The 19274-nt window shown below is 44.8% G+C and overlaps 1 protein-coding gene across 1 annotated transcript; it reads left to right on the forward strand.

Annotated features, from left to right (window-relative positions):
- The first annotated feature begins 502 nt into the window (after positions 1 to 502).
- On the forward strand, positions 503 to 5011 carry LOC115203423 (RNA-binding protein MEX3B). The gene is made up of 2 exons (XM_029768112.1): positions 503 to 1224; positions 2138 to 5011. Exons 1-2 carry the CDS (start codon positions 993 to 995, stop codon positions 3556 to 3558), a joined length of 1653 nt encoding a protein of 550 aa, XP_029623972.1. The 5' UTR covers positions 503 to 992; the 3' UTR covers positions 3559 to 5011.
- The last annotated feature ends 14263 nt before the right edge of the window (positions 5012 to 19274 follow it).

Raw genomic sequence — 19274 nt, forward strand, 5'->3', positions numbered from 1 at the left:
TAAACCATTTACATGTTTTATGTTTTATATACAATTACGCGCTATGTTTTTTTAAGGATACTGTCAACTGTTAAGAACTGCTCTCATTTTGACGCATAGACCTATGTGTAAGTTGGGTAGTTTGTATATTTATTTAAAAAAATAACAAAGCGACGCATGCAATGAGCCGACAAAGCTTTTTTGATTGACAATGCGCTATTTGACACACAAAGAAAAGCCACATGGGGATATAATAACCGCATGACCTCATTTATTTACATGCGCTTGTAATAAACATGCGCGCTCAGGAAGAGACCAGTATTTATTACACAGTAGGCATAAACAACAAAGCTCCTCAAGTTATCATGAGGAAGTCGGAATATAAACGCATTTCTTTTCTTATCAAAAAAGACTGCGTTTTGATGTAGAGAGACAACAAAGGAGGGGAGTATAGGCTATTTCTTTCAGGGACTGGGGAAGCGCTTCTGTGACCTCCCATTCCACGGCGCCTGTCCAATCGGTTCCGGCTATGCAAATTCACCAAGCAGCGCCGCACCGACCCTGCCCTGGTGGGTGACGTCATTCGCACATATCCCCCAGTAGTGCTGTCTGGCTCTGCAGCAAGTCAGACAGAAACAGAAAAGAGCTGAGTGTGTGAGTCCAGTTGGGAGGGGCTCTGTGAAGGAATATTACCACCGCCGGCGTTCCAGCAAAGCCAACCTACAACTCTGGAATAGGCATTTCTGTGCCCTTCTCAAGGCACATTTCAGGAGTCGGGCTCATCAACAACAAAATAGGTCCCTTTCTGGTAGGGCGGATTGCTTGCACTGATTTTGTAACTGCGAGAGGAGAAAGAGAAAGAAAAAGAAAAAAGCGCACTGATTTGCACCATTGGCTTGAAACCGGTCGGGTGCCCCATTTTCCCATCATCACTCCTTTTCCTACCCAGCTTCCGTGTTCCGTGTTTTCCCTCTTTGTCTGCGCTCACTGCTCCAGACTGCAAAAACGCAAAGATGCCTAGCTCACTGTTCGCCGAGATGGAGAGGAATGGGAGCAACCAGGAGAACGCCCTGGACGACCAGAGAGCCCTGCAGTTAGCTCTGGACCAGCTCTCCTTGCTCGGCTTGGACAACGACGAGAACGGGCTATATGACAACGAGTCTAGCCGGAAAAAGAGTGTCAATATGACCGAATGTGTCCCTGTGCCTAGTTCGGAGCATGTAGCTGAAATCGTCGGCAGACAAGGTGAGTAGGTTACTGTATTTGCTTTTCATTTTCGCTGTTTCTTTGTTAGGATACAATCTTGCAGCTATAGCCAGCAGCTGGCCAGAGTCAATGTTACACTGACTGACTGTAGGTTAGTATAGTCTGGGCGTTAGTTTGCTGTTACACATACATGCAGAATATGGCTTTCCACCTCCCTTCCACTGCAAGATGTCAGTTGTTATCCTCGGCAAAACAAAGGCAAGTGAAGGAATAGTTTGGCTGCTACCGTAGCGCTCATACATATAGACAGGCAGCGCTCTGACAGACTGTTATATTACCACAAGGGATTCACTCCCTTTGTCATGTTATAACACTCTTGTCCCAGATAGGCTTCTGCCTCAGCCCACGACGCCAGGGATTTTTCATTCCTCGGCTGCTTTCCTCAACTGTTTCCCATTTTTTTCCCAATTATAAAATAGTTACACCTGGAGGCGGTTGGAATAGAACTTTATGCATTTATGCCCGGAAATTGAATCAACCAAGTAGAATGATCTGTGTTCGTATAATCCCAAGATACATTTTAATTAAATAAAATGTATCTTGACAGTTAGTGGATGTTTCCTTTGCATTTCTCCTATCATATGTTGCTGTGCTAAGGGGAAATCATGGATTCTGCACGCATCCCCCCACCCCTTTACTTGTGCTATTTTTGACCTCATCTGGCATATGGACATGATAGTCGTAGAGCATGTGGTTTGAATTTATCCCGGATAAGATAGGCTGAATTGTTTTTCTAGCCTTTCTGAAATAGCTGAGAATAAAAACACAAACTCACATATCCCAGCTGTTTCGAGCAGCACATAGACCACATTTCCACCCCAGTCACATGATGTTTTTTGTCCCTCAACATTTTGACATGCACTTACGGTCACCTTTTCCTGTGTAACCACAGGATGCAAAATCAAAGCGCTACGAGCCAAGACCAACACTTACATCAAGACACCCGTGCGTGGCGAGGAGCCGGTGTTCGTGGTGACCGGGAGGAGGGAGGACGTCGCTATGGCCAGGAGAGAGATCATCTCTGCGGCTGAGCACTTCTCCATGATCCGGGCCTCCCGGAACAAGAACACAAGCATCAACGGGACGACGGGAGGTGGTCCCCCGGCCCCTGGACCCCCCAACCTACCGGGCCAGACCACCATCCAAGTCCGGGTTCCTTACAGGGTGGTTGGGCTGGTCGTGGGTCCCAAGGGGGCCACCATCAAGCGCATCCAGCAGACAACCCACACCTACATCGTGACTCCCAGCAGGGACAAGGAGCCCGTGTTCGAGGTGACGGGCATGCCTGAGAACGTGGACCGGGCTCGGGAGGAGATCGAGGCCCACATCACCATGCGGACTGGTGGCCTCATTGAGCTCCAGGACGAGAACGACTTCCATGCCAATGGCACGGACGTCGGGTTTGACATCCATGGCCACCCCACCCTATGGTCCAAGCCCAGAAACCCGCAGAGCGCTGCCTCCACGTCGGGACGCAAACCTTTCTCCAACTACCGCAACGACTCATCATCCTCCCTGGGCAGCGCGTCCACAGACTCCTACTTCGGTACCAACAGCGGCTCGCGCATGGCGGACTACAGCCCCCCCTCCCCGGCGCTCAGCTACACCGCCAGCAACGGCAACAACAACAACAACAATCTGAACATCAACACCAACGGGAATGGCTTTGTCTATGGTGGCGACGTCATCTCGCCCGACTGCACTGACATGACCTTCAGCGACACCTCGCCTGGGTTCAACCCCACGCCGGCCCCGCCTGGCCTCCTCTGGTCCCAGTACGAGCGGGGGATGACTCCCTCCTCCTCATCCTCCAGCTCCCCTACCTCCACCTCCTCTGCCATCTACCCATCAGCCAATGCTTCCACGAACTCCAATGGGATGGCGACGAGCCAGAGGAGGATGAACGGCGGCTGTACCCCCCAGCCCCGCCTGTCCCCACCCCTCCAAAACAACCACGCCGGAGGACCCACCAATCACCCCCTGGCCCGGAGAGTCCGCAGCGACCCAGGAGGAGGCCCCCGGTGCTTCCACGGGTACCCCAGCTCCAACGCCATGGCCTCTCTGCCCGGGCCCCACCTCCCCGGGGTGCCCTGCGACTCTTCAGCCTCCTCTTCATCCTCTTCCTCCTCCACCAGCCGAAAGGGCAGCCGCGACTGCTCCTTGTGCTTTGAGAGCGAAGTAATTGCAGCTCTGGTGCCCTGTGGCCACAACCTCTTCTGTATGGAGTGTGCCAACCGCATCTGCCAGAGGAGTGAGCCCAAATGCCCCGTGTGCCACACAGGGGTCACTCAGGCCATACGTATATTTTCATAAGACGTTGTCTCTATGACTCTCTGACTATGATGTTATTACCAAGATGAACATTGATTACCAAGATGACCAAGTCTTTCTTGACTGACAATATTACGAAGATGACTGGGTCTTGACTACGATAGCAACAACCACAACTAAAACAAGACTCTTGTTCTGCTTGAAAGGATCCTATACCGTATTGTATGGGGATATATGTTTGTGTATATACATATGTATGTATAGGAAAGCTGCAGTATCCAAAAAAGGGATAGACAACCCTCATCAGGGCTCCGTCAGAATAGTTTATAGCATACTGTAGCTTGAGGGAGATAGATATTTTCAACATCTACAAATGCATGTTTAAAATAATCCAGCATAGTAATCAGTAGTCGTAGTAATGAATTGTACACAACATTTATGAAGTTAAGAGAAAGGCAGAAAGGTCTTGGACTGAGGTACTTAAGAGTCGTTTGGTCAGACTGTTAGCAGAGAAAAGCCTTCCAGTTTCACTGATCGAATGTAAGAGGGAGACAAGTTTGTCAGGACATCGACTTCTTAAGTTCTTGTAAGGTGAAGATACTGCAGTTTAAGGTCAGCCAACCATGTAAGGGAGTACAACAACATATCCTGCTTATATATGTATAGAATGGGAAAATATTCCACGTCGATGAAAAAGTTGTAATATTAATTACGTTAATACAGATTGAAGTATGTTATTCTTTTTTGACTTGAAAGATTATATTTCGTATTGCAAAGATGTTTACAAATATTTTTTATTTAAGTTCAGTGAACTTTTTTTGTAGCTGGGTTCAAATATTGTTTATTTTTTAGTATGACCTTATGGCAATGATCACTGTATTATTTTAATATCACACAGACTGTGGGTGGAAATACAAGAGCCACAAGGATGTGTATTTACATTTGACAGTATTCTGTTGGGATGGAGTTTTTATAGGTTCAGCAAAAAATATCTTTTAAATCGCTTCACCCAGCATATTTTCTATTCAGTAATATAAAGCATATTTTATTCTATATTATTACGAAATGTTGAAATGTATAAAACTTAGTAAGTCAAACAAAAAAGAACAAAAAAACGTTTATGCTTTCTAAAAATTTGTATGAATTAGATTCCAGTGGGACTTACAGACTTCTGTTGCACCACTATAGTTTTAATATTTCTATTTTAATACATTTGTTTACCACTTGTTTATGTATATGTAGGTGCTGTTACTTGAGTGTAAATGTACTTTATTGAGCAAAGTTTAAGAACAAAGTATATTTTATTTTATGATAAAGGGCCTTTAACCTCGCGTCAAATACTAATGTTATATTTGCAGAGACAAGATTTGAAAATGTATCGAGAGTTTTATTTTTCTGACAGTTCTACATGGTAAAGTAAAACTTAAGTAACGGTGCTACTCTGTTTAGAAAAATTATTTCTATATAAGTCCAATAAAAAAGGGTACATTCATGAGTTGTCTGCTTCATGTCTTGTTTATATCATGGATTACTTGTCATTTAGATCTATGTTAATGTACTACTGTTCTGATGGTTCAGTTTGTTGGAGCATGGGGCTGGCAACACCAGCCGTATTCAGGAAGGTGAAATGTTTAGAGCATTGCAGACAGAAAAGTTACAAATAGAGCTGATTTGATTAACTTTATTATCTCACCGTGGGTTAAAATTCATTTGATCATTTGCTTAAAAAGGAGGCAGGACATAACACACAGTACAAACATAGTGAAATACTGATCCATAATAACAGTGAACCTGATTGCAAACCCTCTACCTTACAGATATCTATCTGAACGTTCTATAACACTACAGTACATCCTCCTGAACAGGCCCCAGTGTTCAATCAATGTCTGCATGGGTCTCACACTGAACACACACACAGATACCTTAAGTCACTTTGCGTAAAGGTATTTGCTATGCTAATGACCATATTGTTTAGCTGAAACAGACTGTACAAAGCTACACTGAGAAAGGGAAGGGTCCTCCACACTGTTTCAGTTGAATGGTTTTCTGCACATTTGACCCCTCTCTTCCCTAATGAAGTCAGCCAGAGTGTTGGAGGGACCAACATTATTAGCTTTGGCCTAATTATTTCTCTTGAAGGCAGAGTGAAAGAGAGAGAGAGGAGGCATAAAGAGAGCAGGCAGAGAGAGCAAGAAGAGGGAGAGAGGAGGAAGACAGGAGAGAGAGGGCTGAGTGCGCTGCTCTGTAGCTAATTAGAAATCTTACTGTACTGTATGTGACCTATTCTGGTACAAATTAAGTTGCTAATAGATCACCATCTATGGCCCCTTCTAGGTCTCCTTTGTCAAACACGTCAGTCTTGAAGCTAATTTTAGTTTGTGAAGTATTTTCTTTGATTATAGAAAACATGTTTGTACCCATCATTGAGTATAAGGGTGTATAACATAGGAGTATGTTTTGTATAGGTAAACCTGTATAACATAAGAGTATGTTCATATAGGTAGACCAGTATAACATAAGAGTATGTTTTGTATAGGTAGACCAGTATAACATAAGAGTATGTTCATATAGGTAGACCAGTATAACATAAGAGTGTGTTTCATATAGGTAGACCAGTATAACATAAGAGTATGTTTTGTATAGGTAGACCAGTATAACATAATAGTATGTTCATATAGGTAGACCAGTATAACATAAGAGTATGTTTTGTATAGGTAGACCAGTATAACATAAGAGTATGTTCGTATAGGTAGACCAGTATAACATAAGAGTATGTTTTGTATAGGTAGACCAGTATAACATAAGAGTATGTTCATATAGGTAGACCAGTATAACATAAGAGTATGTTCGTATAGGTAGACCAGTATAACATAAGAGTTTGTTCGTATAGGTAGACCAGTATAACATAAGAGTATGTTCATATAGGAAAACCAGTATAACATAAGAGTATGTTTTGTATAGGTAGACCTGTATAACATAAGAGTATGTTCGTATAGGCAGACCAGTATAACAAGAGTATGTTTTGTATAGGTAGACCTGTATAACATAAGAGTATGTTCGTATAGGTAAACCAGTATAACATAAGAGTATGTTTTGTATAGGTAGACCAGTATAACATAAGAGTATGTTCGTATAGGTAAACCAGTATAACATAAGAGTATGTTTTGTACAGGCAGACCTGTGCTGTTGTTGACAATTCATTCAACAAGGCAAAGTGACTGGTGTGAGACTGCATGACATGAGAAAACTAGTATGAGACTGTTGAAAGGGCAAGAGAAGAAGTGAGACAGTGACACAGTACTTCTGTAGCAGTTTGCCCTCCCTCTTCATCCTCTTCCTGTTCCCGTGTCATGTGTTCAGCTCCGGAGTGAAGTTTCCCCCTAGACGCTGATCTTGGATCACTTCCCTTCCTCCAATCCCGACCTTTACCAGTAATGGGAGAAATGCATAAGTGACCCAAAATTAGCGTTCAGGGGCAACTTCACCGAAATTCACCCTACAACCATGTGCTCATGTTGGAAAGACTGACGTTGGAACACATGCTCGGCTGCTAGATACTACCACATCTAAGTGGAGCTAGCGAGAGAAACAGGGCTCTAATGATAAGTTTAAAATGGAAACATTCAAGCCCGGCCCGGCAGAAATTGGCCACGTAAACCATTCTATTAGGTAACAATTCCAAGCTCTGTCGAGAAAAGAGCTGACAAGTGTTTTATTCTCGAATGCAGAACACATGGGCAGGCACAGAGCAGTGCACAGACACAGTCGCTCTGGACGTTGACACGGTGGGGTTCTAACTGAACCAAAAGGTTCTGTCCCAAATGGCACCCTATTCCCTTTATAGTGCACTACTTTTGACCCGGGAACATAAGGCTCTGGTCAAAACTAGTACAGATATAGTCAATAGGGTGCCCGAAAAGACAGACAGACAGGAGAGATTTGGATAAAGGAAAGTAAACATATGAACGCTAATAAAGACAGTGGACATTCATGTTTTGCTTTCTTTCTTCACAAATGTATGTTTTAGAATGAGAACGTATTCTCTTGACCTGAAACAATTTAGTAAAAATGTGAGCATGCCGTCACTTACTGCTGTAGCTTCTGTGGTGACTCGGCAGGAGAAGCAGGTCATTCATTACACTATCTATTTTTAAAATGCAGCTTAGAGGCCCTCTGACTGACCTGTCTGTGTTCCTGCCTCTGTTAGCAGGAGAAAGGCTCCAGAACTTGTCTAGTAGCCCTGACCTAAATGTAACTGGGTATTTAATGGACCTCCCTCTGACACACACACACACGTTTTTTTACTATCATTGCGGGGACCAAACAATTAATTCACATTCAAAATCTTATTTTCCCTAACCCCTAACCTTAACCCTAAACCCTAACTCCTAAACCTAACCCAAACCCTAATTCTAACCCTAAAACTAAACCCCAAGTCTAAAATAGCTTTTTCCCTTGTGGGGACTGGCAAAATGTCCTCATTGTCTGAATTTTCCTTATTTTACTTCTGGTCTTCACAAGGATGGTAAAACCAAAAGCACACAGACAATCTACATTTCTTACAGACATAGTCAAGAAGAAGACAAAAAGGAGGCCAGTTCGATTACCTGCCACTACGGGGACTACCTTCCACTGACCTTATCTCAACACACACACACACACACACACACACACACACACACACACACACACACACACACACACACACACACACACACACACACACACACACACACACACACACACACACACACACACACACACACACACACACACACACACACACACACACACACACACACACACACACACACACACACACACACACACACACACACACACACACACACACACACACTCTCTCTCTCTCTCTCTCTCTGAACAAGTCATCAAGAACAGGCTGTGTGGGTTTTTCCCTAGTAGAGAAAAAGAGTGAAAGACAGAAAGAGGGAAAGAGGGAGAGGCATGGCTAGTACTTCCAACCATAGGTAATACTGTGTTCTCATTCTATTACAATGTGTCCAACAACTATAGACTACAGACCAGGAGTTGAATTCACCCCCTGAATGGACAAACCTGCTGTGAACAGTGCTCCAGGGTGAAGTTTCTAGGATCAGCTTCCCCTCCCCCAATCCCAACCTTAACCATTATTGGGTATAATGCAAAACCGACCCAAGATCAGTGTCTTGAGGCTAAGGCAACCTCAACCTACACCATAGTATAAACTTTAAAGTGGACCAATGACACCACTCTGCCATGTCAACGAGTTCCCTGGCTGGAAGTCTTCTAGAGTTCACAGGTCCATTAAGATAACGTGTGATGGATGTTTCAGACAGCTGATAGTTAGTCAATCAGACAAAACACAGTCTGATTATAGTCTCACATGAATAATCGTACTGTGCCCCTTGACATACGCACGTACACAAAACACCTATCATACCAAAACATGTGTTATAATGACATAATAATAGGTTGAAGACTGTGCCTTGGGGTTTCTTCACTGTATAAATCAAAGCAGTGAAATCACTATGCAGAGCATTGCCACTGAACAAGCCACAACTTATGTTTCCCTGTAGAACGCTGAGCCACATAGTGGGAAAACAGTTTAGTCATAAAAGAATGAACAGAGACCATCCGTGGGCATACATCATGTGCATCAGCGCAAAACATTTTTTGAGGGGAGTGATACGCATATGAACTGTTGAAAATTCTGTCCTTTTTCAGTAAGTGTAGGGATGGATGTGTATATATATATATATATTTAAAAATAAACACTAATATATCTTGATTAGAAAAGTTTTCAACCCCCCTGAGTCGATACATGTTAGAATCACCCTTGGCAGCTATTACAGCTGTGAACCTTTCTGGGTAAGTTTCTAATAGCTTTGCACACCTGGATTGTACAATATTTGCACATTATTTAAAAAAAAAATCTTCCAGCTCTGTCCGGTAGGTTGTTGATCATTGCTAGACAGCCATTTTCATGTCTTGCCATAGATTTTCATGCCGATTTAAGTAAAAACTGTAACTAGGCCACTCAGGAACATGCAATGTCGTCTCGGTAAGCAACTCCACTGTATATTTAACCTTGTGTTTTAGGTTATTGTCCTGCTGAAAGGTGAACGTGTCTCCTGGTGTCTGTTGGAATGCAAATTAACCAGGATTTCCTCTAGGATTTTGCTTAGTGTTTAGCTCTATTCTGTTTCTTTTCACCCTAATTCTTGGCGATGACAAGCATACCCATAACATGATGCAGCCACCACCATGCTGTAAAATATGAAGAATGGTACTCAGGGATGTTTTGCTTTGGATTAGCCCCAAATATAACGTTTTGTATTCAGGACATAAAGTCAATTTCTTTGCTCACATTTTTTGCAGTTTTACTTTAGTGACTTATTGCAAACAGGATGCTTGTTTTTGAATATTTATATTCTCTACAGCAGGGTTCCCAAACTGGCGGCCCGCATTTGGCCCGAGGGTGGTTTAATTTAGCATCCCATGTTTTCTGCTAAGTTTTTTTTGTGTATTATTGTATTTTTCTTGTTGGTTAATATAAAAGACTGTAAAAACACAAGAAAATCAGCTCCAAGTGATTTCTACTTGGGAAATCTGTTCCCAAGTACTTCCAAGCATAATACAGTGACAAGTGATCATATACAAATCTAAGCAAGGTTGAAATTATTATGTTTTAGTAATAAATTATATCTCTTTGGGCTTCTTGCGGTCAATTTGGCCCGCGGCTGAATCTAGTTGATGATCCCCGCTGTACAGGCTTCCTTCTGTCACGCCTGCTCCCGCTCCCCCTCCCTGGTGCTCCAGGGCACCTTCTTTACACGCACCTGTCACCATCATTACACGCAGCAGCGCTCATTGGACTCATCTGGATTCCTTCACGTTGTTGATTACCTCCTGTATATCTGTCTGTTCCTCGTTAGTGTTCCCTGTGTCCACATTAATTGTTGTTATGTGTTCCTGTCCAGACGCTGTTCAAGTTCTGTTTCGTCTCCATCAGTTATTAAACCTTCACTCCTTGTACTTGCTTCTCATCTCCTGCATCGATCCTTACAGAATGAGGACACCATTACAAGAAGCATCAGGGAGTTTTTTGAGGTTTTGTTTTGTTGGTGACGTCGGACCCGGGGGCCGCCGCCTATGGAACCGGGGGTGCCTAAGCTGGCTCGTCGGGCTGTCATGCCCTAGCTGGCTCGAGAGGTTTCCTTGCCCCGGTTGGCTTGGCAGGTTCCCATCCCACGTCATGCTTCAGCCGGCTTGTCGGGCTCCTATGCCTCAGCCGGCTCATTAGTTTTTTGTTTTGTTGGTGACGTTGGGCTTGGATTCCGCTGCCGATGGAACCGGGGGTGCCTAAGCTGGCTTGATGGGCTGTCACGCCCTAGCTGGCTCGAGAGGTTTCCTTGCCTCGGTTGGCTCGGCAGGTTCCCATATCACGTCATGCTTCAGCCGGCCCATCGGGCTTCTCCGATCGTCAGGCTTTCACACCTCAGCTGGATCTTCAGGCTCCCACGCCTCAACCGGTGGGACTGTGTGGCACCCCTAGAGGGGGGTACTGTCACGCCTGCTCCCACTCTCCCTCCCTGGCGCTCCAGGGCGCCAGGCTACCCTTCTTTACACGCACCTGTCACCATCATTACGCGCAGCAGCGCTCATTGGACTCACCTGGACTCCTTCACGTTGTTGATTACCTCCTGTATATCTGTCTGTTCCTCGGTAGTGTTCCCTGTGTCCACATTAATTGTTGTTATGTGTTCCTGTACAGACGCTGTTCCTGTTCTGTTTCATGTCCGTCAGCTATTAAACCTTCACTCCTTGTACCTGCTTCTCATCTTCTGCGTTGATTCTTACAGAATGAAAAAGAAGGAGGTTACTGTCACGCCTGCTCCCGCTCTGCTCACCCAGCATTTCACACTCCGGCCACCATCAGTATGCACACCTGCCTATCCCCATCACGTGCATCAGCGTATTATTGGACTCACCTGGACTCAATCACCTGTTCATTACCTCCCCTATATTTGTCAGTTCCCCATCTATGTTCCCCGCTGTTGCATTGATTGTTGAATGTCGTTATGTTGCCCGTGTGCCGACGCTGTGCCTGTCTTGTTTCATGTCTGTTCCATGTTAAATGTTGATTCCCCGTACCTGCTTCTCGTCTCTGGCGTCGGTCCTTACAGAACGCAGCAGCCACCAAACAAAGCATTGGGAGTGCTGGCTTTCTGGGTGGTGGTGACGTCGGGTCTGGGGGCCGCCACCGATGGAACCGGGGTGCCTAAGCCAGCTCGTCGGCTGTCATGCACTAGCTGGCTCGAGAGGTTTTTTGCCCCGGTTGGCTCGGAAGGCGCTCATCCCACGTCAGGCCTCAGCCGGATCGTCAGGTTTTTATGCCCGGACGTCTCATCAGGCTGCTACACCTCAGCCAGATTGTCAGTTCCCCATCTCTGTTCCCCGCTGCTGCATTGATTGTCAAATATTGTTGTGTTGCCCGTGTGCTGATGTTGTGCCGGTCTTGTTTCATGTCTGTTCCTTATTAAATGTTGACTCCGCGTGCCTGCTCCTCATCTCCGGCGTCGGTCCTTACACCTTATTTTCACTCTGTCAATTAAGTTAGCATTGTGTAGTAACTACAATGTGGTGGATTCATCCTCAGTTTTCTCCTATCACAGCCATTAAACTCTGTAACTGTTTTAAAGTAATCATTCCCTGAGGGGTTTCCTTCCTCCCTCGCAACTGAGTGAGGAAGGACGCCTGTATCTTTGTATCTTGCAAAGGAGCAAGATAAATAAATGAATATAGTATGGGGATGAGGTAGGTAGATAGATGGGCTGTTTACAGATGGGCTATGTACAGGTGCAGTGATCTGTGAGCTGCTCTGACAGCTGGTGCTTAAAGCTAGTGAGGGAGATATGAGTCTCCAGCTCAGAGATTTTAGCAGTTCGTTCCAGTCATTGGCAGCAGAGAACTGGAAGGAAAGACGACCAAAGGAGTAATTGGCTTTGGGGGTGACCAGTGAGATATACCTACTGGAGTGCGTGGTACGAGTGGGTGCTGCTATGGCGACCAGTGAGCTGAGATAAGGCGAGGCTTTACCTAGCAGAGACTTGTAGATAACCTGTAGCCAGTGGGTTTGGCGACGAGTATGAAGCGAGGGCCAACCAACGAGCGTGTACAGGTCGCAATGGTGGGTAGGGCTTTGGTGACAAAACGGATGGCACTGTGATAGACCGCATCCAGTTTGTTGAGTAGAGTGTTGGAGGCTATTTTATAGATGACATCACTGATGTCGAGGATCGGTAGGATAGTCAGTTTTACGAGGGTATGTTTGGCAGCATGATTGAAGGATGCTTTGTTGCGATATAGGAAGCTGATTCTAGATTTAATTTGGGATTGGAGATGCTTAATGTGAGACTGGAAGGAGAGTTTACAGTCTAACCAGACACCTCGGTATTTGTAGTTGTCCACGTATTCTAAGTCAGAGCAGGTGCGGGCAGTGATCGATTGAATAGCATGCATTTAGTTTTACTTGCATTTAAGAGCAGTTGGAGGCCACGGAAGGAGAGTTGTATGGCATTGAAGCTCGTCTGGAGGTTAGTTAACACAGTGTCCAAAGAGGGGCCAGAAGTATACAGAATGGTGTCATCTGCGTAGAGGTGGATCAGAGAATCACCAGCAGCAAGAGCAACATCATTGATGTATACAGAGAAGAGAGTCGGCCCGAGAATTGAACGCTGTGGCACACCCGTAGAGACTGCCAGAGGTCTGGATAACAGGCCCTCCGATTTGACACACTGAACTCTATCAGAGAAGTAGTTGGTAAACCAGGCGAGGCAATCATTTGAGAAACCAAGGCAATTGAGTCTGCCAATAAGAATGTGGTGCTTGATAGAGTTGAAAGCCTTGGCCAGGTCGATGAATATGGCTGCACAGTAATGTCTCTTATCGATGGCGGTTATGATGTTGTTTAGGACCTTGAGTGTGGCTGAGGTGCACCCATGACCAGCTCTGAAACCAGATTGCATAGCAGAGAAGGTACGGTGGGATTCGAAATGGTCGGTAATCTGTTTGTTAACTTGGCTTTCGAAGACCTTAGATTGGCAGGGTAGGATAGATATAGGTCTGTAGTAGTTTGGGTCTAGAGTGTCACCCCCTTTGAAGAGGGGGATGACCGCGGCAGCTTTCCAATCTTTGGGAATCTCAGACGATACAAAAGAGAGGTTGAACAGGCTAGTAATAGGGGTTGCAACAATTTTGGCGGATCATTTTAGAAAGAGAGGGTCCAGATTGTCTAGCCCGGTTGATTTGTATGGGTCCAGATTTTGCAGCTCTTTCAGAACATCAGCTATCTGGATTTGGGTGAAGGAGAAATGATGGTGGGGGTTTTGGCGGGTTGCTGTGGAGGGTGCCGGGCAGTTGACCGGGATAGGGGTAGCCAGGTGGAAAGCATGGCCAGCCGTAGAGAAATGCTTATTGAAATTCTCAATTATAGTGGATTTATCGGTGGTAACAGTGTTTCCTAGCCTCAGAGCAGTGGGCAGCTGGGAGGAGGTGCTCTTATTCTCCATGGACTTTACAGTGTCCCAGAACTTTTTGAGTTAGTACTACAGGATGCAAATTTCTGTTTGAAAAAGCTAGCCTTAGCTTTTCTAACTGCCTGTGTATATTTGTTTCTAACTTCCCTGAAAAGTTGCATATCACGGGGGCTATTTGATGCTAATGCAGAACGCCACAGGATGTTTTTCTGCTGGTCAAGGGCAGACAGGTCTGGAGTGAACCAAGGACTATATCTATTCCTAGTTCTACATTTTTTGAGTGGGAAATGCTTATTTAAGATGGTGAGGAAGGCACTTTTAAAGAATAGCCAGGCATCATCTACTGACGGGATGAGGTCAATGTCATTCCAGGGTACACCGGCCAGGTCGATTAGAAAGGCCTGCTCGCAGAAGTGTTTTAGGGAGCATTTGACAGTGATGAGGGGTGGTCGTTTGGTCGCCGACCCATTACGGATGCAGGCAATGAGGCAGTGATCGCTGAGATCTTGATTGAAAACAGCAGAGGTGTATTTGGAGGGTGAGTCAGTTAGGATGACATCTATGAGGGTGCCCGTGTTTATGGATTTGGGGTTGTACCTGGAAGGTTCATTGATAATTTGTGTGAGATTGAGGGCATCAAGCTTAGATTGTAGGATGGCCGGGGTGTTAAGCATGTCCCAGTTTAGGTCACCTAGTAGCACAGAAGATAGATGGGGGGCAATAAATTCACATATGGTATAAAGGGCACAGCTGGGGACAGAGAGAGGTCTATAGCAAGCGGCAACAGTGAGAGACTTGTTTCTGTAAAGGTGAATTTTTAGAAGTAGAAGCTCAAATTGTTTGGGTACAGACTTGGATAGTAATACAAAACTCTGCAGGCTATCTTTGCAGTAGATTGCAACACCGCCCCCTTTGGCAGTTCTATCTTGGCGGAAAATGTTATAGTTAGCGATAGAAATTTAAGGGTTTTTGGTGGTTTTCCTAAGCCAGGATTCAGACACGGCTAAGACATCCGGGTTGGCAGAGTGTGCTAAAGCAGTGAGTAAAATAAACTAAAGGAGTAGGCTTCTAATGTTAATATGCATGAAACCAAGGCTTTTACAGTTACAGAAGTCAACAAATGAGAGCACTTGGGGAGTAGGAGTGGAGCTAGGCACTGCAGGACCTGGATTAACCTCCACATCACCAGAGGAACAGAGGAGAAGTAGGATAAGGGTACGGCTAAAGGCTATACGAACTGGCCGTCTAGCACGTTCGGAACAGAGAGTAAAAGGAGCAGGTTTCTGGGCACGATAGCAAAGATTCAAGGCATAGTGTACAGACAAAGGTAAGGTAGGATGTGAGTACATTGGAGGTAAACCTAGGCATTGAGTAATGATGAGAGAGATATAGTCTCTAGCGACGTTTAAACCAGGTGATGTCATCGCATATGTAGGAGGTGGAACAACATGGTTGGTTAAGGCATATTGAGTGAAATAAGACAGTAATCACTAACCAGCCTACACACAGATCCAGCTGCCAATCAAGCCAGTGATACATGGTGGGTAAAGAGTGGCAATAATGACATTTGAGTGCATTAACACAGTGAATTGGCTCCATTAGAGAAACCCTCGTCCATGTCTCGAGAACACACTTACCTCCCCCGTCTGGCGGCTGGTGACACCTTGCCAGGAGCGAAAGAGATAATAGAGATAGAGTCGAGAGGAGTGAGAGAGAGAACAGCGAGAGAGAGAGGAGAGAGAGCAAAAGAGAGAGAGAGGAGAGAGAGCGAGAGAGAGTGGAGAGATAAAGTGAGAGAGGAGAGAGGGGGGACAGAGATGTGTTAGTGTGTACTGTACGAATCTGTACAGACTGGAATTTGTTAAATTAAGCATAAAAAAAGCATAATTCTTGTGCTTGTAAGAATACACATTTAGATTAATTTATTCAACAATACAATGTTAGCTGTGTGATGTCTCAAATGCTTTACATTTTTAACTAGGGTTATCTTACCTCATGCAGCTTACATTCTGTCTGGCATAATACAGCTCTTTTGGAGTCAGATATGCTGTGATCGTTGTGCTATCTGAAGGATAAAAATTTGTTATGCGCATGCACACGCACACACGCACACACACACGCACACGCACACACACGCACACGCACACACACGCACGCACGCACGCACACACACAGGCGCGCGCACGCACACACACACACACACACACACACACACACAACACCCCATACACAGTGATGTCTAAAATTCCTGCTCATCTATAATACATACACCATGCTTTTGTTTTGAACAATAAACTCAGTACTCTCCCTCTCTCTCACATCTCCATTGAAAATTATTCTTATTCCAAGGCTTTCACTCAGGTGGGACAATACCACCCACTGCAGAGATTCAGATCAAATCTGCAGTGAGTGAAAGAAGACCTCATAAAATCCCATCTACATCCTCTAAAACCAACAGCAAAACGACGGCCATTTTCTCAAATTTCTCTTTCAACATGGTTGAACACTCCACCGCAATTAATTGGCTTTGGCCTGTGGCTCAGGAGGGAAATATACTGGCAACACTTTCTTGGTTAAAAGCACCAGGCGTTGCTAAGACAAAGCTTTCAGTCCCTCCCACGCCACACGGCAGAGGCTCTATGGAGTCGATTGGCTCAGGTCGCTGATTAAGAGCGAATGGGAGTGACTGGGAGTTAATGACTCATGAAGGTGAATTCAGAGACTTGTCATATTCTCTCCGGGATGCTGACTTGAAAAACAACTCCAGAGAGATTCTACAGGGAACCTTTTATATGTAATGTTCTGTCTTAACTTCTTTGGGATAGGGGGCGGTATTTTGACGTCCGGATGAAAAGCGTGCTCAATGTAAACTGCCTGCTACTCAGGCCCAGAAGCTAGGATATGCATATAATTGGTAGATTTGGATAGAAAACTGTTTCTAAAACTGTTAAAATAATGTCTGTGAGTATAACAGAACTGAAATGGCAGGCGAAACCCCGAGGACAAACCATAAAAAATATAAAAATTCAGCATACCACTGATTTCAATGGCTGGCACTTTTATAATAGGGCGAAATCATCCCCGATTGCAGTTCCTAGGGCTTCCACTAGATGTCAACAGTCTTTAGAAAGAGTTGTTTTTCTAAGTGGCTCCCATTTTGGCTGTAGTGTTTCCAAGCGCATGGCTGAGAGTGCGTTCTTTTTGTTTATCTCCGGTAAAGACAATAACGATTCTCCGTGTTCAATTTTATCGTTTATTTGCGTATTAGGGTACCTAAGGTTTGATTCTAAACGTTGATGGACTTGTTTGGATAAGTTTATTGGTAACGTTTTGGATTCATTTTGTATGCATTTTGAAGGAGGGAAACCGAGTAGATTATTGACTGAAGCGCGCCAGTTAAACTGAGTTTTTATGGAAATAAAGAAGGACTTTATCGAACAAAAGGACAATTTGTAATGTAACTGGGACCTTTTGGAGTGCCAACAGAAGAAGATCTTCAAAGGTAAGGCATATATTATATTGCTATTTCTGACTTTCGTGTCGCAACTCCCTGATTGAAAATTATTTGTTATGCCTTTGTGTGCTGGGCGCTGTCCTCAGATAATCGCATGGCCTTTTTCAAATCTGACATGGCGGCTGGATTAACAACAAGGTAAGCTTTATTTTGATGTATTGCACTTGTGATTTCATGAAAGTGAAATATTTATAGTAATTTAATTAGAATTTTGCACTCTGCAATTTCACCGGATGTTGGCCAGATGGGACGCTAGCGTCCCAATGATCCGCAAGAAGTTAAGCACATATGTCCAAGACAAGAGAAAATGGAGAAGAGATGAGGGGGGAGGAGAGGAGAGGAGGGGGTGAGGAGATGTGGGGGGAGGAGAGGAGGGGGTGAGGGGAAGAGGAGAGGAGGGGGGAGGAGAGGAGAGGAGGGGGTGAGGGGAAGAGGAGATGAGGGGGAGGAGCGAAGGGGGTGAGGGGAAGAGGAGAGGAGGGGGAGCAGAGGAGGGGGTGAGGGGAAGAGAGGAGGAGGGAGGAGAGGAGGAAGTGAGGGGAAGAGGAGAGGAGGGGGAAGAGCAGATGGGAGAGGAGAAGAGAAGGAGGACTGTGCTTATCACATAGTGACATCTACACAGCTACCACCAAGAGCTGCAGTGAATCAGGAGTAACGTTCCAAGAAGATAATGTTGTTGGAAGACAGAAATTTTCTCCCACTGAGCGCTAGGATTCTAATTAACTCCATCATTATTTTGAAATAGTGTGGCGTGGACAGCTTTGCACTGTGACAGCCAAGACAAGAAGTAACCAGTTGGTTTTGTCACAGTATCCCTCTCCCCATCCATCTGCTTTCAATGAGCGGGATGTAATCTATTGTAGACATCTCTACTCTCCAAACTACGCCACACACACTTCAGCATGCATGCTTGACACACACACGTGTTTGAGGGGAGGAATAACACACAGGATATGCAAAACACAGACAAAAGAATCCTAATGAAAGATAAGTCTCTCTCCGATGCATTTTCCATGTGCCACTGCTTTTGTCCTGCTAGCCCAGGGATGCTGAAGCAGAAAGTGATTAAGTAGGAGTCATAATTCTTTGGATCTGTAATTGTAGCCTTTGGTTTCCTCAGGAGGTGTGTGTGTGTGTGTGCGCGTGTGCATGTGTGCGTACATACGTGCATGTTTGTGTGTGTGTGTGTTTGAGAGCGGAACTTTTGTTGCTGTGTTTCTGGCTTCAGGCTTTCTCACGTCTCTGTTGAGGTGTTTCCAGTCCAGTACTTTATGAGGATAGGGAAAACAGAGATGTAACAAGAGGCTTTCACTTCCAACTTCTAATACCATTAATTAAAACATTAGTGAGGGGATTTGCCAGCCTAAGGATCTTATTTTGTCTTTGTGGTACAGTAGAAGTTAATTCAAAGGGCAGCTTGCTTTTCCAGTTGTTATGTGGCACAAACTGCATTGGAGGCAGCGTATGTTTGCTAGCACTGCGAAGAAGTTAATTGTTTCGCCCCACAGTTAACCATGTAAGTAATGTTAGCTAGCAAGCTAGAGTCATTTAGTTTGTTAGTTTATATTACAGTAGATATCAAGCTAGCACATTAGTTAGTTGGCGCTCGCTAGCTAAAGTTACTTACAGCTAGTTAGAAACCGCTCCTACACTATTTTGCTAGAAAACCGTAACGCTGTCTTATCAAAAACATCCATGTCTTTGCA

Source organism: Salmo trutta, chromosome 12, assembly GCF_901001165.1.
Source record: "Salmo trutta chromosome 12, fSalTru1.1, whole genome shotgun sequence".
NCBI classification, from domain to species: domain Eukaryota; kingdom Metazoa; phylum Chordata; class Actinopteri; order Salmoniformes; family Salmonidae; genus Salmo; species Salmo trutta.